The 24950-nt window shown below is 38.4% G+C and overlaps 1 protein-coding gene across 1 annotated transcript in view; it reads left to right on the forward strand.

Annotated features, from left to right (window-relative positions):
• Positions 1-3480: 3480 nt before the first annotated feature.
• Positions 3481-24950, forward strand: part of efnb1 (ephrin-B1) — a 39938-nt gene continuing 18468 nt past the window's right edge. The window contains exons 1-2 of the mRNA XM_055199681.2: positions 3481-4585; positions 20318-20595. Coding sequence (XP_055055656.1) covers positions 4467-4585; positions 20318-20595 — 397 coding nt within the window. The 5' untranslated portion in view covers positions 3481-4466. The remainder of the gene's footprint in view (positions 4586-20317; positions 20596-24950) is intronic.

A 24950-nucleotide genomic window follows, 5' to 3' on the forward strand; every position in this document is an offset into this window, starting at 1 on the left:
GTTGAGATGTGAAACCCAACTCGCGGACCAACTCAGAGACTATTCAGAACTGTGGTTAAAGAGCAACCTGCACAGAGGTTAAAGGTTATTGATCGGTGATTGATCGTAATCCTGTCATGTTAAATGGTGTATGTAAGTGCAGTGTGGAGTCCATTAGAAATACATTATTTAAGAGTCAGGAAAGACGATCAAACCTGAGACATGGACACCCGTACAATGACGTAAAATCAATACTGGATCCATTTGCCAACATAATGGGTTGCTTAAACAATCATTAAGGGCATTTAACATGACTTTTATGTAGTGTTTGATATAAGCACACATGCAATTTTGTTACTGAGCTCATTTTATAGACTTACACTTATCAATTTAATCCTCTACCACTAACTTAATCATCACACAAACCTGTTGACGTTATAATTGAATTTAAAGTAGAAAACTAATTGGTAAAAAAATATATACAAGCTTTTTAATATCTAACCACATTACACAATAATTTTTTAACGTTTTTTTAACGGTTAAAAAAGTTTTGCCACCACAAGTGTAGCCAAACCGGTAAAAGTGCACACACACACACACACACGCATGCACGCACGCGCGCGCACACACACACACAATCTTTCATTCTCTCTCTCTCTCTTTCTCTCTCTTCAACCTGGTGTATAGGAACAAAGGAAGCAATGTGTGTGTGTAAGCACCACTGTCAGGGTGGAAATGAAGATCCGTCACAGTCGCCACCACAATTTCACGCCAAGTTTACCGGTTCAGACACGCACGCACACACACTCTCTTATTCACACATACTGACACACTGAAGTTTTCCAAGCCCGCTGCTCACCGTGACAACCAGATCATCTGCTTATGGCCACATTCCCGGATACACATGCCCATAGAAGACTGGCACACTGTGCTGGGGTACATGTGTGTGTAGGTGTCTCCATTTTAGCCCGTGCAATGTTTACAAGTGCTTTCTTAAACTCAGTTGTATGTGGAAGTGTGGGAGTGTGACTCTTTTTGCTCAATGCAAATGTTTTTTCGTGATTGCTGTGTTCTGCCGAGTGTGTGCTGAGCTGGGCCTATCGGGGGCTTTTGGGTGGGGCACCGTTGGATTGTCATTCATGATTCCCCACTGACTGAGTGTGGGAGAAAGAGAAGTGTGTGTGCTGGGGTGGTGTGTGTGTGTGAAATTGGTCTATTATCTGCCTGAATATTCTATCAACACCCTCCTGAGTTCCTCCATTACATCCACTCCACCTCCCCATCACACACACACACCTACCTAAGTAAAAGTATTTCAAAACATTGTTTAGTTAATCTACTGTTTTTGGATGAAACCCAGATTCAACATTACGCAATAAAGCCCTCAGACACACACACACATGCAAAAACACATCTACTTTCATGTACATACAAATATAAATGTATGGAAACATTTATAATATATGTGAACTAACGCACAAAAGGAAGAGGTCATCGGGGTCAAGTTGTGTTAAACTATACTCACTATCCATTCTACTTTTTATCTTTATTACCACCTGCATTATTTTTGTCTGGTAAAATGTGCAAAGGACGAATACATGGCACACAGAATGCATATACATTCACTGTATGTATGTACTACACACGTTGGGCTGTGTTCTCTGGGGTAACATTTATATTTAGCTTGAAAAATGGAATACAGATGTATTTTTTTTTTAGGAACTTAAATGAACTTAACAGTAATGAATGGCAGTAAAAGGTCTTCATGAAATTACTTGACTAAAACATCTGTGTTTATGTGGCATGTGATGTCATATGTAACACATTGTAATCTAAATGATCATGAAATATTCAGCGCAATGAAAGATAAACAAGTCAAACACATGTTACTGTATTGCAGCAATGGTACAAATGCAAGTTCGAAGTGTGGACATAATAGTGAGGGGCTGCTGACAAATGAACTCCAGTAATTGCAGCATGGGGATGTGTGTGTGTGTGTGTGTGTGTGTGTGTGTGTGTGTGTGTGTGTGTGTGTGTGTGTGTGTGTGTGTGTGTGTGTGTTTGGTTTTGCTTTTCCGAGCCTGTTGCAACAAATCTTTTTTTTTATTTCAGCTAAATGCTACTGAACTTAAGATCATCTCAGAAAAAACATAGACATACGCAAACCACACATGCATGGAAAAAGAAATGAGGAAAATGGCTGAAATTTCTTAGTAATACTCAGGTTGACGTGGAGAGCTATATTTAGTGCCGAGTACTGGTGTAATAAGAAAAGGTCAGATATTTGTGCTCGTGTAAGAGGACATGCACACATAACACACAAAACTGGAGCCAGACTGGCATTCTCTAAGCGTAAGAACACATAAAAGCATGTGTCCAATAATTCACTTCTGCATTCAGACACCAGCGAACTCAAATCTGTCTGACTTCCTGCCCGAGCTGATGAGTTCTTTAAACAGATCACATGACTCCACATACATCTTTTCTAAATGTGTGCTTGGCTTTCAGACCTGTTTTAAAAATGAATTAACATTTCACACACGAGACCTCAGTAAAGAGAAAAGCTAAAACCCACTCATGTTATCTAAACATATGCAGAAGAACTAACCCTCCTTAAGACATATGGCTTTCTGAAGAACCACACGCGCACGCGCACACACTGGTGGTATTGTAGAGTGACACAGCACCATATGTCACTCAGAATCACATCTTACTCAGAAAGGAGTACAAATGAAACAAAATACAATGAATGATAAACTTTACAGACTAAATTGGCAAAACAGATGTGCAACTTAAATAATTAAATTTAGTAATTAATTGTTTGTAAGTATGTTGCAAAAACATTTATTGTACAGTTTATACTATATTATAAAGAAATAAAAAATACAATTATTTTGAAACGGCGTGGGCTGATTTTTATCAACCGATAGGGGGCAGTATTGACTACTGAAAGGATTAGCGTTATCTTTGTTTGACCATCAAATATCATTAGTGTCACTCTCTTGGATGTCTTTGGGATAATGATCTTAAATCTGTTATTAAACGTACTGTGAAGGTTCGTATTTTCAGTTGTAAATCGTGAGGCTTTATGAATCGAAACTAATTTAAAACGGGCTGTGGTTTTAAAATGATGCTTTTAAGACACCTAAAATTAAAAACAAAACGTGACGAAAATACAACATCAACTATAAACATATAAACATTTATAAACTGTCGGGTGCGATTCATTGTACAAAATAATTTAAAGTACAGCATATATTTGCAAATGGCTGATGGGAGTTAATATAAGCAGGTTTTTTTTTTTCTAAAACTGGTCAACTTTTAAAGAATAACTACATTTACTCTATACATTTATGTAAATACAGTAGTTTCGCAGCTCAACTTTTCCGAAACTGGCCGTGCGTCTGTGTGGAAAGGAGCACCATGTTGAGACGTCACCTTTAGTACGCACGGCGATTGGTCCGTAGTCGCACTGGGCGGGGTTTTCCAGCTCGGTGGGAGTGGAGGTGATGGATCGCGAGCCACTGCGCTATGTACGGTGTACGGGACTGACTGTGGAAGCACCGGATCCACGGTCGAGCGCTGAATAACTCCAAACAAGATCCAACACTGGAAGACGCTCCATTAACTTCCTGAAAAAGCACCGAACTGCTGGAGTTTCCCATCTGTTTATATTCTCGGAATGGAATCGTTTGCTCCTTTTGGCACTGCTACCGGGAGCGGACAGTAGCTGATATCCCGTCTATCAAAGGGAAGCATGCATTGAAACGCCTTGGCAAATATCTCCAGCCAACTCGAACAATAAAAGTACCTGCAACATTCGGAATTTTCGTTTTATGTGCTTTTATCGACGAACACGCAAATGGCATTGGACAGATATTTTGGCAGTCCCGTGACTGAAAGTTAGGCTTTGTTCTTGAACACTTTGAACATGGATATAGGTCGATAAATTGCGGACAAAAACTGTTAGGCATCAGAAACTCTAGTTTGGATTTAAGAACATATCTATGTACTGGGATCGAAGGCGTAAGGAGTCTAATTTTAAATCTGACACATGATCAGGACCGGATCTGTGCAACCCAACGTGGGATTGACGGTCGTACGCAGGGAAAGATCCGTATACCTGGCTGCACGTCACTCACAATCTATCAGGCGTGATTTGACCTTTATAAGGTCAGCGTTAGAAACTTAAATAATAGATGAAAACAACAAAACCGACACGCGTTGCCGTCTACTTGAGTGCAAGGTAGCAGCGATTTCGGTAACAGAGACACGTTGGCCCAGAAGCCGTCGTGCAACATTGTGCGACACCTTCTTCCTCCAGGCAGCACTAGAAAATTTGGATTTGGAAGTTTACATGGAGCTCCACCGCCAGGACGCCTGACCTACACTCCATTCTGTTGAATGTGGTTCATAAACCCGGAGTACAGTCGATCGAAAGGATCTTATCTTCTTGCGGGTTTGTGTCTCTCCGTGCACCGTGTAAGATGGCTGGAAGTGACGGCTCGTGGAAATATTATCTGTGGATTGTGACAGTCATGTGCAGATACGCGTTACCCGCAGCCAAATCACTGGAGTCTGTCGTGTGGAATTCCCAAAATTCTAAGTAAGTGCTTGTGCGCGTTTTATCGATTTGAAATATCGTGGAATATGTAGTGGCAGAATATGAATATTAGTAGCCCAAGTTATCTTTTTTCCCACAACAGACGTATAGTTTGAAAACAAAAACAATGCAGTCAAAAGCTCCGTTACTCTTGCACCCTGATGAAGATGGCATGAGTTCGAGCCCGAAGTGACCGTGCAAGTGCGCGCTCTCGGGGATATAAAAAACAGCTGTCATAGTCCACCAACAACTCATAAAATACCTTGTTGAGTTGTGAATCAAGAACAGTTACATTCTACTACAACAACTTCATTAAATGTTGGTGCGAAGTATTGTAATTTGGGATACATAGTTTCGCAGTGGCCTTAATACGGGCCTTTTATAACACACACAATTTAAATAGCCAAAGATCTGCTGTTGTTTCTCGTGGGTTTGTAAAAGCTAGCAAGCCACTTGTCCTCTCGGTTTGCAGATCTTCTCTTCTTCTCCCAGGAGAGGTGAACCGCTACCATTCTGCCCAAATCTCGGCGGTCCGGTCCGGTGGCGAGTGTCATATTGATCAAATCAGAGTCGTGTCGTAGCGCGCCAGTGCAGGGAGAGAGAGTTAATAGGTTTTTAAGCAGGGGTTTCCTAGACGCTCATAAAATTCCCCTGATTGCTGCTCATAAAACGTTCAAGGGAACGTCCAACATGTTTACTTAACCTGAATAATGGCTCGAGACGCCACCGAAGCGCGACTCTACCGAATAATAAGAAAAGTTTGTCGCTTGGGTTTTGCATTCAAAAGTGGCTATAATGCAATTAGCCTACTTTTTGGCTGATGTTTATAATACTAAAAAAGTAAATATCAAATAAAGTTTAAAAGTGCAATTAAATTAGCATACTAGTTGACAAACATATATCTTGCTTTAGCTTTGCTTGTGTGTAGAATTTTGGCTGTAAATTTAAAACCTATCGAGCTGCCTACCTTGACAAGATTTGGGCATCTGTAGCATTTTGAACATGATAGGATTTGGAGCAAACACGCAGTCTAGGTAGGCATCATTCTGAGTGAGGTACACAGCCGCTGAGTTATGCGCGTGAACAGGGGGGACAGGAATAGTGCACATGTGTTTCTCATCTGGGCTGAAGTCGGGGGAATATTTTAATTAAGAGACTCAAAAAGGCTTGTAAAAGATGGACAAAAAAACTTGAGCATTTGAGAACCAGTGGAGAGACTTGAAAAAATTGTAAATTAAAAATTAAAACTGCATCATAAATTACAAATGAACTTTTTTTTTTTACATTTATATATTATGCGTAAACTGAAAAAAAAAAACCATTTTAGTAGACAAGGCCATTACAATTTACAACCAACTTTTAAAGTATAGCCTAGTAAGCTATTAAAATTGGTAAAAAAATTCATAAAATGTTAATAACATGTATAATAATGTTAAACATTAAACATAATCAATAATGTAATAAACATTAGCGTATGGATATTTAAAAGGGTAGAATGATGATATATTTAAGTATTTGTATGTATGTTTTATTAGTTATAAAAAGTTAATTCAGACAGAATAAAAAAAAAAGATTTTATCACTTTTACTATGACATTTTATAGGTCTAAAATGGAAACATTTTAAGGTTCACATTAAGCTTATTCCTTTTTTTTTCGTTTTGCAGCTAAATGCATTTCAGAGAATGTAATGAAAACAGCACTGATTAAAAGGGGTTTGTGTGGGACTCTCGCTTTTTTGCATTAATGAAAATTTTCAGTGGAGCCCCTCTGAATCATTTAGTTGCACGTGAATTGTTTTTCTCATTAAATAAGGAGATGTGAACTCCACGGCAGAGCAAATGCTAAAACCATCCTGCGTTGTTTAACCACAGTTGGTGCATGTTTTTTTTTAGGTACTTCATGTTTATTTACCCTTTTCCACAGAGTGTGTGTGTGTGCACCTGTGCGCGAGTGTGTGTGTTTGTGTGGTGCTCAGTTACTCTTATCTACCCTCACAGTACACCGCATGCCCAAGAATTTAGGAGAGTATCTGAATTTGTGTTTTTGAGTTCTAGAGAGGATCAGACTCTTATCTCGGACACGCCATACCACATCATCTTTTTAAAACACCACACTACACTGAAATCACAGCGATGCATCTAAATTGATTGTTGAAGTCGAAGCTTATCCTGAGTACTCTCACAATGACATATGGGTCTCGGGCAAACACACGCTCTGCAGTGGACATATGGGAGCATCCACCACTAAGTCACTCTTTAAACCTCTTACCAGACTCTCGGCAGTGAGGCCATCACACACACACAGACATACGCAGAGCACTCGTACCCGTAAGAATGTGCCATTTGTGTTTAAGTCTGAGACTTCTCAGACTGAATGCAAAATATAATTGAAGGACTGTAAAATTAGAAAATCTCTGGTTGTGTTCTCCACCCATTTAGACTCTGATATTTATATCAACGAAACGTAAAGTTTACCGAACACTGAAGCTGCGTTTTCTCTGGTGGAACAAGAGCTTTATTGATTTATTCTGTTGACACAATTATGTAAATTTAATTACTTTTAGACGCAACTACACAGACACGCATTTGCGCACAGACTTATCGCTAGTTTCGAATATACAATTCTTTTCCTATCTGCATGGTTCACAGCTATAATTTGGACTGAGAAAAATGTTAAAAACGACACCCCTCCCCACCCTTCCTTTGCCTTGAGGGAAGAAATGAGAAGTTTCGTCTAGTGGGAATAGAGAGACAGGCGAATAGGGTACAGCTAATGTTTGGGACAATTATCACATTTAAACAGAGATTTCTGGTTATATCATACTACCTTCATGTGTCAGACTATACACCCAATTGAGCAGAAGCACAGACAAACAAAAAAGAAAAGACTGTAGTTGTGTCATCACTTTTTTTGTTGGTTATTATTCATTTAAGTTCTTGGCAGTCGCTGGCTTATCAAGAATAGACGCTAGTTGGTTCAAAACTATTTTGTGATGGATGACTGCAAATTATTTCAATTTCTTTCAGATTTTTTAAGAACAAACGAAATCTGTGATATATGTGTGTGTGTGTGTGTGTGTGTGTGTGTGTGTGTGTGTGTGTGTGTGTTTTGGCCATATTCCAGTGGTTCGAAAGAGATGAGGAGCTAATTGGAAATCTGTCTCTCATTAGCTAAAAAATGCTACTGAAGTACCTTGCTTATGTTTTCGTGTGTGAGATTGACTGCGTTTTCAAGCGTACGCGTTCGTTCATTTGCTCAACACTGTGTAGTACACAATTAGTCTTAATCAGCAACTTTTACATGCATATTCGCCTGGAAGGAGCAGTTTCCTGTGTAGCTCATGAGTGCTCTTTAAGAATGGAAAAAATCTAAAGCTAACTGCCTGTTAAGAGCCTTCATAAATACACAGTTATTTTTACTTTCTGGAAGTTTGCTTAAACCGCTGTTTATGTGTGTGTGTGTGTGTGTGTGTGTGTGTGTGTGTGTGTGTGAGAGAGAGAGACAGAGAGAGATTAGGAGTCTAGCAGTGTTGTAAATGTGGGAGTGTTTTATTGTGGGGAACTTTAAGGTTTCGTAAAAAGACATTTTTTTAATAAATGTAGAATGCTTTTATTATTTTGGGCATTTGTAAGAAAGTAAAAGTTTGAAGGAAAGTTTCGAGTTTGGAAATTGGGACATAACGCAGGCCTGACTCAACCCTTCGTTCCTGTGAGCACTATGGCTCCAACCTGTTGCAAGCACATGCCGGCTGGTTCATAAATAAAATACATTTCTGAAAGCGATTGTAATGGTCGGTACGCACCAGGCCTGCAAGCAGTTGTTTGGATCTGAAGAATGTATCCGTTCCGATTATAACATGAAAAGATGTGAATGACCTTTGACCTGTAAGGGGATCATGTCAGTCTCAACTGGCGATCAAAATTTTAATAGCGATTAACAGATGCACGTAAGACTTTGGGCTGCAGTTTAAAACATATGCATGTGCATATTTAGCCATCCATGACAATGTAAATTATTCTTTTAGTCTTGTTTCTCTCAATCATGTGGCTGTGTGCTTTTACAAGCGTGTACGCCTAAATGTGTGTGTGTGTGTGTGTGTGTGTGTTTGTGCATGCATGATTTAGTGTGTGTGTGTGTGTGTATATGTCATGATCAGTAGTGTTATAATAGGAGTTGACAGTGAGGAGATTAACTCTGTCAGAGTTTCAATATGTTGAACAGCAAGAGAGGACTCATGCAGACACACACACATACATTTCCCTCGGTCTCAGCCAGCATTTCCACAACAGACCTGTTTCTGTCTGAAGTGTGTGTGAAGTGGCTTTTGTTCTGTCGTTGATAACATTTCACGGTGTTGTGTGTGTTTGTCAGTGTGTGTGTGCGTGAGTCACGTTCAGCTTTGTCAAAGTTATATCCTCAAAGTTTCCAATAACGTACGTGAATTTTAACGGGGATTTCGGTTTGCAACTTAAAACCGTATTTCTGTAGCCATTATACGAGAGACACACAGGCAATATAACTGTGCGTGAAACTTAATTTTTATCGTACGCCCGCGTGCGCGCGCGCACTGGGAGTACTTCATTAGCAACGGCGCTCGAGTAACAAACGTACATTGTCTTTCCCTGACCGTGCATGACCACTAGGCTCTCACAGCCTCCTTAAACTACTCTCACACGCACACAGACGCGCTCCGAACCCGCCGCTCGTGTTGTTTTAAGGACTGTAATGTTTGTAGTTGTAGGGTCTGCTGGAGCACACAACAGAAGAGAAGCAGTGGCAGCTGCTGTATGTCTGTGTCGGGGTGTGTGGGTTTACTTAGCTGGACTTCGGGAACAAAACTGTCACCAGAAGTTAGTTAGATCTGACAAAACCTCCCCTTGGGGACATCCGGTGGATTTCCTTAAAGGTCAAAATGATTTATAAATAAAGTAAATCATGTTTTGATTTCAGTAAAGCACATTTTATTCTATATAATTAGCTTTATACAATAACAGCAAAAGTCTGTGGTATGTGTGTGCGTGTGTCCTAGTTTATATAGTAAATGTGTGTGTATGTAAACAGACAGGTTTTTAGGGGATTTTAGTGACTTAAGATGACGCCTTGGGATTTACTGATAACATCACTGCAACAAGTAATATGAATATAACCAGTACTACTTTTTTCACCACCTCCTCTTCTGCTTTGTATATTGATATTAATGTATGGAAATCAATGCATGGATATGTATTTGAATCAAATGTGGTAATACCTGAAGATTATTCACGCTTTGACAGGATCGTCTAAACTGAGATAAGAACTTCTGAGATAAAGCCCCTATAGCAATGATATCCTATAACATTAGATTTACTCCGATTCTGCTTAAGCCCCCCTTAAAGGAATATTCCATTTTCTTAAAAGAAAAATCCAGATAATTTACTCACCACCATGTCATCCAAAATGTTGATGTCTTTCTTTGTTCAGTCGAGAAGAAATTATGTTTTTTGAGGACAACATTGCAGGATTTTTCTCATTTTAATGGACTTTAATAGACACCAACAATTAACACTTAACTCAACACGTAACAGTTTTTTTCAACGGAGTTTCAAAGGATTATAAGCAATCCCAAACGAGGCATAAGGGTCTTATCTAGCAAAACGATTGTCATTTTTGACAAGAAAAATAAAAAATATGTTCTTTTAAACCACAACTTTTCGTCTAGGTCCGGTCCAGCGCGACCTAACGTAAATGCGTAGTGACATAGGGAGGTCACGTGTTACATATATAAAACGCACATTTGCGGACCATTGTAAACAATAAACTGATACAAAGACATTAATTAGTATCAGTTGACATACAACAACGTAGGAACGGTCCTCTGTCAACACACTTGTAAACACTGGGGCGGAGTTTTGCGTTCGTCTTCTGTGACCTCTTGACGTCATGACGTATTGCGTGGGGTCACCTGGCGCATCACGACCAGATCTAGACGAGAAGTTGTGCTTTAAAAGTGTATATTTGTTATTTTTATTGTCAATAACAATAACTTATGCCTCATTTGGGATTGTTTATTGTCCTTTGAAACTCCTTTGAAAAAACTGTTACGTGTTGAGTTAAGTGTTAATTGTTGGTGTCTATTAAAGTACATTAAAATGAGAAAAATCCTGCAATGTTTTCCTCAAAAAACATAATTTCTTCTCGACTGAACAAAGAAAGACATCAACATTTTGGATGACATGGTGGTGAGTAAATTATCTGGATTTTTCTTTTAAGAAAATTGAATATTCCTTTAAGTTGTCTAGCTAGACTTGAAAATGTGAAATAAACCCAAGATGTTAAACACTAGTTTTACTTTATTTACAGAAAAGATGCACTGCATCTTCAAATGTATGTATGTCATAGTCATGACCATAATCTGTCTCTCCATAACAACACACACACAAACATTTGCTTTACTTTGTACAACAGCTGCAGCCTTCCCTGCAAAGTGACTTTGTATATTCGTGCCTGTCATAAATACAAGAAACACACAGGTGCGAGGTGGAAACCTTAGCATTCACTGTAAGGAGAGGTTTGCGATTCGTTGTTTCTTGCACCTCTGCGTGTGCGCACTCACACTCTCTTGTTTGCTTCTGCATTGACTGCGCACAACAGTACACACGGAGGGATTGTGGGTAAATACATATACTTAACACATTTATGCTGCCATAAAGAGACAAAGGGAAGCATTGCGACTAGTCAACTTGCTCGGATACACACACACATATACAGTGGGCCATCAGTCACAGCCTTTTAGAGTTCAAAGCTGCCCCATCCTTTTTATCCACTTTCCAGTCGACAGCTCAGACCATCGCACTCACTAAACCCATCATTCCTTGCCCGTGTGTGCGCGCTCGCGTGTCCAGCGAAATGGTCACGCTTTCAGTCAGCTAAATGCTGCCATAAAGCATCAGAGAAGCTGAAGTCTCCAGCATGCTTTCATCTCCAGCCGATCTAAGCTCAGCCATCTCTGCATGCAGCACCGAGTCACAATAACCTTTATTAAGTTTAACTGACCTGCGAACAGATCCATCACGGAGCGGATTTAAGCTGCTTAGGGTACCTGCCATTAGGAGACCTGCTCCTCGGCAAACACCGGGAGATCAAATTCTCCTCACTGATCTTTGGTTTGCTTGAAAACACCCAAATATGAGACTCGGGACGCCCACGGATAGATGAGGCTGAAAGCCTGTTTACCGATCTGGGATCTGTGGAAAGCCGCTTTTAGGAATAAGTCTGAATCAGCCATTTTAAACTCTCATTATTATTTAAAATGGAGGGGAGAAGGAGTTTCGAGCCATTATTGGTGACACGGGATCTCTGCCTGCAGCTGGACAGAACAAATGGAAAATCTAATTATAAAACAATGCCGAAAACACACTCAACTTTCTCTCTCCCACACACACACACGGGTAGCTAACAAAACAAGAGAAAAGTGTGTGTGTGTTTCAGTTGCTGTTTTTTAAAAGATGTCTACATTGAGAGACACAGAGTGTGTGTGTTCAAGTTTGGCTTGTGAAGGCCAACGTTTATAAAATGGCCTCACAACGTTTGAAATGTAAGAAAAACTTACTTTTGAGATTATTCACACGGTTTAAAAGGCTTATAAAAACTTAAATGGTTTCTGTTTAAAAAAACAAGTGTGTGTGTTCAAAATGATGGCATACGGTTTGTACACTCATTCTAGTCCACATTACCATGACGGACAAGCTGAAACACACACACAGAGAGAGAGACACACACACACAAGTGTGATGACAGAGATGTCTAGTGTCTAATGACACTTTTGTCATTGTTCCCCTATTTGTTTAGATTCCCAAGAGTCTCTCTTTCTTGTGTTTCTTTGTCTTTATTTCCCCTTCTTTCTGTCTCTTGTATTATGTTTCGTATAGGTATAATCATATGTCATTGATGTGGTAATAGATAACTACCTGTACGTCGATGTTGCTATTTGTACAATTGCATCTTTTTCTTAATATGTGTGTGTGTGTGCTATTTTCTCCCCGGCATTTCAGACTGAGCTGTCAGCCAAGTATAACTTGTTTGTGTACGTATATGTATATGTGTGTGTGCGTTCAGTGGCTTTAATTGCTGTGTAATGTGAGCGTCTGTGAAAAAGAAAACACACAGAAACTGTTTCTACATTTACATTAACTGTCACACACACAGACACTTGCTCTCCCACTCAATGTCAGGAGTATTGTGTTTGTCTAAGTGAGATGAAAGGTATAAATTCCACCAGAGCTCCTCCAGGATACCACAATTAGACACAAAGCATAATATCGGGATTTTAAACTGTTTACGTGTCTGTTTATGTGTGTTTGTGTGTGTGTGTGTGTGTGTGTGTGTGTGTGTGAGAGAGAGAGAGAGAGAGAGAGAGAGAGAGAGAGAGAGAGAGAGAAAGAGAGAAGTAACTGACTATATGTAGGTGTCAGTTAAAAGCAATATATGCTGTCTGTCATACCAACAGTTACCATGCCCAATATCATTATGTTTGGAGCAAAGGGGGCGGATCTTGGTGTTAGTCATTAATACCTAAAGTAAATGCTATTATATATGAATTATTATGGCATTAGTATTTCAATAGAGAAATCTAATAATTGGCTTGAGGTGTTTTTCACCCACGCTAAAAAGTGTCAAACATTTTATACACCCATTTATGACATTAAACCTAAAGCAACACCCAACAACCCATTTAAAAAAGTAGTTTGCTAATTTGTAGGTTAGTAACAAATAGCATGTAACTACATTTAAGCTTTCTTAAGATTGCTATATGTTTGACTAAATACACAATTGCCTGTAATTTACATAAGCAACAGTATTTACTGGCACAAGGATTTCAAGATGTCATAATATATCATTTTAACGTAAATGTAGTGAGTTGTAGTGTCACTTGTAGTTAGATTTTGACCAACACTTAGCAGTATTGGAAAGTATTGACAGTATTGTCATAGTAGGGGAGAGCGGTGGTGAAAGTACCATTTTTCAGAAAAACATATTTTTTAAGGATAATGTTTGGTAACACTTTACTTGAAGGTGTGTTCATAAGACTGACATGACACCTTCATAATCATGACATGACAAGTTTTATGAACATGAATGAGATTTTATGCACGTTTATGACAACTGTCTTTAAGTGTCATTTGTTAAATGATGTCATTTTTAATGCAAAGATGACATTGTTTGAGATGTCTTTGTTGTCATGATAACTTGACATTACCAAGACAACATAACTGACCAGCAGTGATACAAATTAAATTTGTCATGAAAATGTCATTAAGTGTTAATACTCTGTCATATAGTTTTATAACAGCGTCATGAATATTTTTCTTGATCTCAACTACAGTGATACAAATATAATTTGACGTACAAATTATTTGACATAGTATTAACACTTATTGACATTTTAATGACAAGTTCAATTTGTACCACTGTAGTTGAGGTCAAGAAAAATATTCATGATGCGGTTATAAACTATTTGAAAGAGTATTAACATTTAATGATATTTAATGTAATGTTAACCCATAAAGCTAGGTCGTTTCTTAAGTTTGATCATTTTTCTGCTATGTCATGTTTATGACAGATTTATGACAAGTTATAATGTATTGGTTTATGTCAAGTTGTCATAACGAAGGCATCTCAAACAATGTCATCTTTGCAGTAAAAATGACATAAATGAACAAATGACACTTAATGACAGTTGTCATAAACGTGCATAAAATCTCCTTCATGTAAATAGCACGTGTCATGTCATGATTATGAAGGTGTCATGTCAGTCTTATCAACACCCCTTCAAGTAAAGTCAGTGTTACCTGATGTTTTAGACAGAGATATATTTTTGCTGTGATCAATAACTCGCAAATGTGATCGATCAATATCAGGTGATATTTTGTACAAATGTAGAACGACTTCATTTTATTAAATAAACTTGACTATGACCTTGTTAGGATGTAACTGCAAACATATTTTGACCTTTATCTTTGCTAAAAAATAAATAAATTTCAGTTTCATCAAATGTTTCAAAAGCAACCCGACAGTAAAAACTTGAATTGTTGAGAATAAAACATTTTAAAACAACAGACAGAATTAAAAATAAATTAAATTAAATGAGCATACTATAAATTCTCAAAATAATGCAGTATTAGTAGCGGGACAAAAGTAACTGATAATTTCGTTTTGACAGGAACTTCGTTTCCACAAAATAGCGCGATATCTGCCAGCTTCGTCAAGGGTTGCGTGCTGAACATGTTGTCATAGTTTGGAATGCAAATGTAGTAAGGGCTCAAAAAAACGCAGTTACTTTCGCCCCGAGTTAATTTCGCCCCGGTTCTCCCCTATAAAAATGCTGCCAAGACGAATATGTTTGTGTTATTGTTGCAAGGTGTCTCGTTTTTTGCTAACAAAGCGAAAACTAAAGTTTGTTAAATTGTAAAATCTTTTATATTTAAAACCACCAACGCTTTGCCATTTTTTTGTCTCATGTGACTTTGAAGTTAAAAAAATCCTGATGGCTGAAGTTATTATGTCAGAGCGGAACAAATGAAAGATGTCTGTCCGTACTACAGTTAAGCACAATGTGAAACTCAGATATCATAATAGACTCATACTATAATTCAATTAAAAAATGAACCAGTCACCAAGAGTATTGCTAACGCAACCAAAAGGAATGCACTGTAAAATGTACTATATCGTAAATACTAAAATACTGATATTCTGTTTGCGTGATCCCCAAGGATTTCCATTCGAACTACCAGCACCGGTCCTACATGAAAATGTTATGACTGTTGAACAAAGAAATGCAAAACTTTTATGAACTCGGTCTGTTCACATGCTGTATATGCGGATCTTGGGTTCAATGTGGAACTATATATTCTGACCTTTAGCTTTGAACTGGTGAAAGTAATATCATTGAAAAAGAACAGCACAAATCAAATAAAAGAATTTAATCCTGTATTTGTGTGATGGAGAGCCATCACATCCCACCAAGGCTGACTGTGATAAAAATCTACTGCACTTTTGCCTGTAGACGAATTTTTTTTTGTCAAATGGGACATGGAAGAACGAGCCCATATGTTCCAGTAAGTGTTTTATGCAGGATATATTATTATGGACCATAGAAGGCACATTTCTGTTAATGTAAGCAGGGTAGGGATCTAAGTGGGTTTGTGTGTAATGTGTATCTATAGTTAGGGGAGTCATTTGTCTAAAATTATGATTAGACGGTAGCTAAATATGACAGTTTTTTGGGAGAAAACTTCAAAGAAAAAAGTTGATGGGAATATGTCTAGTTTGGATTAGTCCGTAGCAGTTAAACAATTATTTAAACAATGAAAATGTATAGTATGTCTTAATTTAAGTAGTGTAAGTGTGTGTGTGAGAATTTGTGTGGGTGCCGGCGGGGGGTTTCTGCTATGGAGATTCCTCATCTCTACAATCTATTCACTCACATCTCTGATTCTCAACAAGATGCCCAAGGCTCTGGTTGTTTTTGAGTGTGTGAGTTTGTGTGCAGTTGTTATTGTGAGTGGGATATGTGTAAGCTGTTGCTCTCTCGCTCTCTCTCTCTCTTTCATAGACAAAGAGCCACTTGTAGGAGCTCTGCCTTGAGAGTGGACAATCACATGACCAACACACTCTATACATACACCCGACGTCTCCACATTAAGTGTGTGTGTGTGTGTGTGTCTATAGTAAGAGAGATATAGGTGACTGCAGTTACCATTTGGTCTCGCAAGGATTTGTTTCTTACCAAAAAAACACTTTCAAAATAACACACATATATTTATATATAAAAGATGATATCGTCCGTCTTTTGCTGATGTTAGACTAAGGCCAAGATGTGATTACAGTCCCTCTCAGAATGTAGACGCTTATGTGTAAAAGGTGTCTGTGTCACTCTCCGTTTCTCTCTCTCTCTCGTGAATGAGGCTGATTTGCATGGCTGCCGTATTCAGTATTTAATTGGTACCATTCAGTCTTGGTCTAATCCCATGTTCACTTGTTTAAAAAAAAGCGAGGAGGCCTCTTATTGTGTGTGTGTGTCACACAGTGCACAGAAACTGAAGTGTGTGTGCGTGTGTGTGTGTGTGTGTGTGTGTGTGTGTGTGTGTGTGTGTGTGTGTGACTAATTACATTTACAATTAGAGTTAAGACATCTCCTCCACTCCATGTGATACTGAATGAATTCAGGTTTTAAGCAGGAAATGATGCCAAAGTGACTCAAATTCGGTTATTCAGACAGTGTTCCTTTAATTAGGTCTGATAACATGAAGTCACGAAACACTTGCTAGTAACTTTCATTATTAACATTAATGAGCATTATTACATGTAAAGTTTAACAGATCATTAGCCGAAGTTAATCATTTTTTATATTAAAATATTTTTTCAATCACACTTAATCATCAAAACTTCTGGCCTTTTAAAAGATTTCCCTAAAACTGTAAACATTGTGGCTGTGTTCGTGCAACCCAGCCGGCCTGACACATCTGAGTATTTAAAGAATTAATTCATTTTCTTAAAAAAAATCCAGATAATTTACTCACCACCATGTCATCCAAAATGTTGATGTCTTTATTTGTTCAGTTGAGAAGAAATTATGTTTTTTGAGGAAAACATTCCAGGATTTTTCTCATTTTAATGGACTTTAATGGACCCCAACACTTAACACTTAACTCAAAACTTAACAGTTTTTTTCAACGGAGTTTCAAAAGACTCTAAAAGATCCCAAACGAGGCATAAGGGTCTTATCTAGCGAAATGGTTGTCATTTTTGGCAAGAAAAATAAAAAAAATGCACTTTTAAACACAAGTTTTCGTCTTTCTCCGTACCTGTGACGCGCCAACGCGACCTCATGTAATTACGTAGTGACGTAGGGAGGTCACGTGTTACATATATGAAACGCACATTTGCGGACCATTTTAAACAATAAACTGACACAAAGACATTAATTAGGATCATTCGACATACAACAACATCAGAACGGTCCTCTTTTTCCACACTTTTAAACACTGGGCCTATTTTTGCATTCGTCATCCGTGACCTCTTGACATGATGACATATTGCGTGAGGTCGCGCTGGCGCATCACGGAACCAGAGATAGACGAGAAGTTGAGTTTTAAAAGTGCATATTTTAGGATCGTTTAGGATTGTTTAGAGTGCTTTTAAACTCCGTTTAATAAAAATGTTAAGTGTTAAGTGTTGGGGTCCATTAAAGTCCATTAAAATGAAAAAAATCCTGGAATGTTTTCCTCAAAAAACATGGTGTCTTCTGGACTGAGCGGGGAGGGACATCAACATTTTGGATGACATGGTGGTGAGTAAATTATCTGGATTTTTTTTGGGAAAATTGACTAATCCTTTAAGTTTGGGGCAGGATTTTGTCTGCCCAATGGTAGACTGTTAGAGAAACTTAAAAACGTTTTATTTAGTTTGAAAAAACTAGTGGCACATAAATTACATACTTCTTTCTTAAATGCACATTCAAAAAAAAAAAAATGTCATATTTTATATTTTAGTGTACTTGAACTACTTATCTGTTAAGCCTTTACATAATGGTTGTTAATCACCTATACATTTCCATAGACTATTTAAAAAATACAAATTGTTACCCAAAGTACGCACCTAAAGCTGTACAATTATATGCAATTATTTGAATAGCTTCCGAGAGTTCAACAATGTTTGTCTGACCTGTACAACACACACACAACTTATTACCAGAATCCATTCACACACAGACATAAACCTCTTAAGTTCCTGTAGAGTTAACTAAATTCCTTTACGTATGTGATGGGTTAGATCTCAAAATCAGCAGTGTGTATGTTTGTGTATTTAAGAGAGTGGGCTACCTATTATTAATCCTCTTTCTGGGCTGCCAACCAAACACACACACACACACACACACACACACACACACGCACACACACAAACAACCCTTCCCAGGTCCCACTTCTGAGATTCCCAGTTTTGCAGCAGCTGCTGATTTGACAGGAAGTGATGAAGTCTTTTGTTCAGAGTTGAGAAGGTCAGATTCTTCCTTCTTCTCGCCCGGTTTCTCGCTCTGTTTCTGATTTGTTCGGTCGTAGGCAGCCGTCAGAGGAAGGGCACGAGTTTGACATCTTCATTGATGAGGAAAAGAGAGGGATGAAAAGAGAGATCTAAAAACAGAGGGATAAAGGAAGGACAGACAGAAACAGAAGAGGCCGCAGACGTGGAAGGCAAATGTCACACAAAGAGTTTAACCCTGCAGAATCCCTTCAGTCATGCAAATGTCTTATTCTCTCACAGGCAAACACGGTCGCTCTCGAGTCTGCGTGTGAACGCTCCGCATCGGCTTTCATGAAGCGCTGTGAGATCGGCCTGAAGTCATTAAGCACTAATATTTACTCATTGTCTGGGACACTGACAAGTGAAGATGTTTAGTGACCTTCCTGAATTCTTTACATGCCGGTTACTGTTTGCTTCGGTTTGTTTGGCATTTGATTTGTTTTATCGTTTTTTGAATGCATTTCTTCTCCTCTTACATTAAAAATTTTATTAGGTGACTGAAAAATGTTTAACATCTGATTTTTATTAAAGTAAAAAAAGTTTATGTTTAATATGTTTATTAACAAATAAATACATTTAATAATAATTCAAACACTTATTTTTGAATTGAACCAGATCAACCTGACTAAATTAGGTCAAATCAGGTTACAGTCAGATCAGGCTTTGCTTTTTTAAGGAACACTTTCAAATTGTAAAAATAAAATCACGTGAACCGTATGTTGTCAGTTTCTGTATGTTCTTTATAAAGTACGTCTGTCCGTTCTCATTGTTTGCCTTACTGTGCTTTTCAATGGCGTTAATCACCGTATCGTAATTCTCAATACAGACTGTTCTCAATACTGTATACACCTCACACATATGATTACATAAGCATCATGTTTTGTACAACAGACAGGCATAAAAGGTTTTGTTGCTTATTCATCTGTGAAGCCTTTTTGTGTGGTTATAAATACATTAAAGTAACAAACAGGCTATGGCAAGCACCCTCACAACATACGAATTACATTTTTACAGAACTAATATTTGATTTGGATCAGGACCAGATAAATTACGAAAATGCCGCATTTATATGTTGGTTTTTTTTCATTGTATCAGGCTTGTGTGTCTGTATTATTCAATGTGTGCATTTTTACGGTGTGTGTGTGTGTTTGCATTTGTATTTGAAGTTTTGGGAGAAGTCTACGTGTTTGCATTTGTTCTTGTGTGTGTGTATGTTTGCGGTTAGCAGTAAAATGTGTGCTGCAATTATATCCCCTTACCGACGCCTACAGACACTGAATCAGACATTTCCTGTATGTGTGTGTTGATTATCACATGAGCAATAAATTATAAACTTTAATAAACGAAGTGAGATGCTTTCCTTTCCCTGTCCAATGAATCAAAGTCAGCAGATCTCACCATGCGGCACATTTCTGTGCCTTCTCTTCCTTTAGTCTCTTACTTTATTTGGAATCGTTTTTTATTTTCAAAATATATTATTAAGAGGAAAATGGAATGGCGATAGTCCCTCTGGAGTGGTTTGCGGAGAGTTTTGGCAGCATGGGGGGTGTTTGAACCCAAGTTTTTCTGCTCATGAGCGTGAGCTCCAGAGAGATGCGGATTTTACCGTCGGTCAGACTCAGACGTGATTGTGTATGTGTGTGATTTATTGTAACTTTGTATGCTTTGTGTTGCAGGTTCGTGTCTGGGAAGGGCTTGGTGATCTACCCAGAGATTGGGGATAAACTGGACATTATCTGCCCCAAAGGAGACATGGGGCGGCCGTATGAGTTTTATAAACTCTACTTGGTGAGAAAAGAGCAGGCGGAGTCCTGCAGCACTATACTGGACCCAAATGTCCTGGTGACGTGCAACAAGCCAGAGAAAGACATCAAATTCACCATCAAGTTCCAGGAGTTCAGTCCAAACTACATGGGACTTGAGTTCAAGCGTTTCCAAAACTATTACATCACCTGTAAGTAACTCCAGCCTCTTTGTGTGAATTGCTGAATGAATGTCTCTTTTTAGATTAGCTATACTTTCTGTATGTATGCGTTGGGACCAAACGCCCCACAAGCATGAATTAACCTGGAATCGCTACATTGAAGGGAATAGCCGACGCTCCCATTGTGGAAAATTGCTTAGCGTTCATACTAAATAGCATTTTAATGAAATCTACCAATGTCAGTGTGTAAAGACTAAAGTTAGGTAGTAAAGTGTCAAACTTATTCAATTCAATGTTATTTTATTTATATAGCACTTTTCACAATTGGTATTTGTTTCAAAACAGCTTTACATCAATAGAATGAATGGGAAACACAAAATACAGCGGCTATGAATAAATTTTACAAGCGAGCGTATTAATAATGTAATGTATGGAAGAGGATGCTAAGTTAAGCCAATGTCGGCTGACGACTTGGGGTTGAAAAACCCCCTAGGAGATAAAACCTCCTGATTTTTTATGCCTAGGAGGAAAAAAGTCCTAGGAGGAAAAAACCTTTGGGAGATAGGATAAGGAGAATAAACGGGTTCTGTCTGTCGGTGGTCGTTGGTCAGGCATCGGCTGGGAATCACGTTGAAGGACGGCCAGTAGTATGTGAAAGGGGTTCATATTGAAACAGATTGATATCCCCGAAACAAAAACTAGCAACAAGCAGAATCTATGTAGATGATTGGTACATTCATGTATACAATACATGTATACAGTGCAAGAGTTAAAGGCCTATAATGTTACCTAAAAGACGAAATACTAAGATGAGGATAATATGTATGTACATACACATGCATATAATCCTCATCTTAGTCTCTTTTTGTCTATAAATCTTTGCTTGTTTGTTGTAATAATGCACTAATGAATACATTTAAAAAGATAAAATAAAGAAGCCCTATAACAGACAGCAGGGAATAGCATGGTAAATGTAACACATTCTCTCTGTCTGCCTTACTCTATCTCTCACTGTAAGCAGCTACTTTATTTCTTATTATTTTTCTTTTTAAACTCATTCCCAAAGGAGAGAGAGAGAGAGAGAGAGAGAGAGAGAGAGAGAGGAGAGAGATGAGATAGAGGACAGTTTCAGTCAGGCATGTGTCATTGGTTGTCTTGCCTCACTGAGCTTTCGGTCTCTTGGCCATGACGCCCAGACATGTCCCATAATCCACTTCACCTCTACTGACCCATCACCACTACACTCCCAGCAACCAGTGGGGCTGCTATTAGATCCAGTAAAACACCACACACACACACACACACACACACACACACACACACACACACACACACATTCCCTCCCTAGCAATCCGTTCATTTATCTCGCTCTGGTAAACAAGATAAATCTGGTTAAAAATCATTTTGCTGAGATGTGTGTGTTTTGGGTCCACTGGTTTTTGGTGTCTGGTCATCTTGTTCTCATTGTTCAACCCAGTTAATAACTCATCGAGAGATTATAGAGTGTGACCGTTTCACACGCATCTCTACACTCCTTAGCAAAAACCTCCTCGAACAGTGTTCCTACATGGCCGTTCACGTCTGCGCGCTTTTCGTATGTCGCATCGTTGCGAGTTTACATTGTTTACATACAGAGAGTTCCTGAACTGATTGTAGTTTGGCATCAGTATAGATGCAGTTTAATATAAACCTCCCTCTTGTGTGTGTGCGTTAAATGTAAGCAAGATGTTTCCAGTCGTCTAAACTGACCACTAACTAGAATCTTTATAAAACGCACACAAACACACAGACGTTTCAACAAAAGCATATTGAACTAATTACCCTCTCAAAATTCCCCAAGTTAAAATACAAGCAAAAAAGGCACCATGCGGAGATTTCTACCTTAGTTTAACTGTCTTTTTCTGAGTGTGGTTTGCGGGGAAAGTTATGACATGTTTTATTTATATAACACATGACATTTTTGTTAGCATTACAACCTCTTTGTTAATTTAAAGTGTTTTAAAAATAAAACATGACTTTTTTTGTTGTACGTTAACACAAGACTTTTTGATTATTGCTGCTGATTGCAAAACAGATACATACAGCTGCCAACCTCGGTAGGCCCGTTTCACACACTGCATCTGCTGTGCCCGTTTTGTTTTGGTGGCCGAACCAACAAGTTTTACATTGTTTACTTTTTCCCAGAAATTGCACGGCGAGGGGTCTTGATGCTGAGCATATGTTTGCCACAAATCATTCGCTGGACTCGCAGTAAAGGCATCAAAAATTTAATGTGTACACTTTTATCATCACAGTCTTTTGCAATGTAGGACCAGAATGAAGTAAACTACGTAGTCATTGTTTGATAAAAGACGTCTGTTGGGCTTGATGCAAGTTACACACACAGGCACACAAACTTTCTACTCAGTAAATCGGACCGAATCCAGACGATTTATGCGGTTTATTGCCGTATTATAGGGTTTGGGTTCCACTCCATGTAGATTAATTACCATCTGGGTGTAAATGTGACTCCTTATGTAAATTAGATGTCTCGATAATCAGATTAGCAATAATTCTTTACAGCCAAATCCAACAATTATAATTTATGGCTGTTACTTAAAAATATTTTAGATGTGGTAACCCAGATATTTTTTGTATATGCAGTTTAGCAAACATGAAACAATGTGATGATGCCCGCTGGTGCAGCTGCGTTGTTGTTGCTGCTGTCACACAGGCTCTGATACTGACAAATCATGATGCTTTGCCCCGCCCACCCACCTTTAGCCTGTCTGTCAAACTGGAAAACGCTTATTCAGTTGCCACACCATCAATCTAGGTGCATTTTTCCTATCCACCGGAATCTGCTGTTTTTCCTGTCACTATATTTGCCTCCTTCCGTGCGGTGTCGAGTGTTTTCTTTTTGACTTTCCTGTATCCTCTAAACGTTGTGGTTGTGATGATTTCAGTGACGGTGCTGGCTATATTTATTTATATTTTGAAGCTTACGGAACATCATATATGCCACCCACGTCGCACCCAAATCACCTCTTGAATGCATTATATAAAAAACTGCAAAGCTGTTTGATTTTTGTCCCGTTCACCAGATTCGTCTTCACCCCCCACTTCATCTGCATTTTCAAATTACTTGTCAATTTACCAAGGCTGTCAACTTAACATTTTAATTTAGTGCGATTAATTATTTTAAAAAAAGAACATAATGAAACTTTAATGCAATTTTTCATTCCACTTGACATGCACATATATTACAAAAGTCCCCAACAAGTGCTGCAGAATGGAAGCCTTTTAATTGACACGCCATCTTAAATCATGGCGCTCATAGTGTAAGACAATAAAAACAGTGAGTCGGGTTACAGGTTACCTTTAGCGTAGGTTACATCTAATTCAAATAAATGATCTGTTCATCCCATGATACTGAATTCAGTCTGTTGCTACAGAGGTTCAGAGCAGTGGCTCCAGAGGCCAATCCAACCCCTGAAATCTCCTCTGCTTTATCCATGTAACTATGTGTCAAATGGTCTCCAGTCTGTCTGCAGAAGTCCTTTGAACTAGACCGAGTCTGCTGATGCAGCTCTGTCCCAGCCTCCGAGCCATACATGTTCACTTTCTTCCACTGAGCCATTGCACGGCGGTTGGTGCAAATGATGCAGACTTTCTGTTGTGCTCATGTGGGTGATGTAGGTTCAGGTTTGACCTGCGGTGTGTCCAGGCCCTCCCAGATAGGTTACTGATAATCCCCATTAGACATGGGGCAGTTACCGGTTTCAAGGTATACAGAGGTTTTAAAGAGTCATGGTTACATTTTCTGTAATACTGTTTGCAAGGTATGAGCTGGGTTTACACAAAATTAATTAAATCATTAAGTCATGTGATTTACATTTAATATATATATTAAATAGTTTTTATAATTTAAAGGCTTTATTTTCACCCAGCATGCATGTTGTATGTTGCTTAAAAATAAAATGCATTGTGTTCAGTTAAAAAGTTGTTGTTTGTATACATCTGCAAAACCACAATACTGTGAAACCGTGGTATTTTTGCTTAAGGTTATCATGCCGCCAAAATCTCATACCGGCCCATGCCTTATCCCCACCATCTTTGTCAAAAAAAAATTCTGTTCTTTATACATATAAGAGCCCCATTCTTTTTCTGTTTCTTGTCAATATAAGCACATCAAAAACGAATCTTTCAAGAAGAAGAATTGTAGAAGAAGATATATTGTTTCACTCTAACCTAGAAAATGTCAATATTTGACCTAAGCATATTTTAAAGTCCCTGTAAAGTCAAATACTAAATGTGTTTTGAGTTTGTGACACCACAGAAAAATGCGCTATTAACACTCACCCATCCAACTTTGTATGATAAAAAACGGCAAATAAATAAATAAG

The sequence above is a fragment of the Misgurnus anguillicaudatus genome, chromosome 22 (assembly GCF_027580225.2).
Source record: "Misgurnus anguillicaudatus chromosome 22, ASM2758022v2, whole genome shotgun sequence".
In the NCBI taxonomy this organism is placed as follows: domain Eukaryota; kingdom Metazoa; phylum Chordata; class Actinopteri; order Cypriniformes; family Cobitidae; genus Misgurnus; species Misgurnus anguillicaudatus.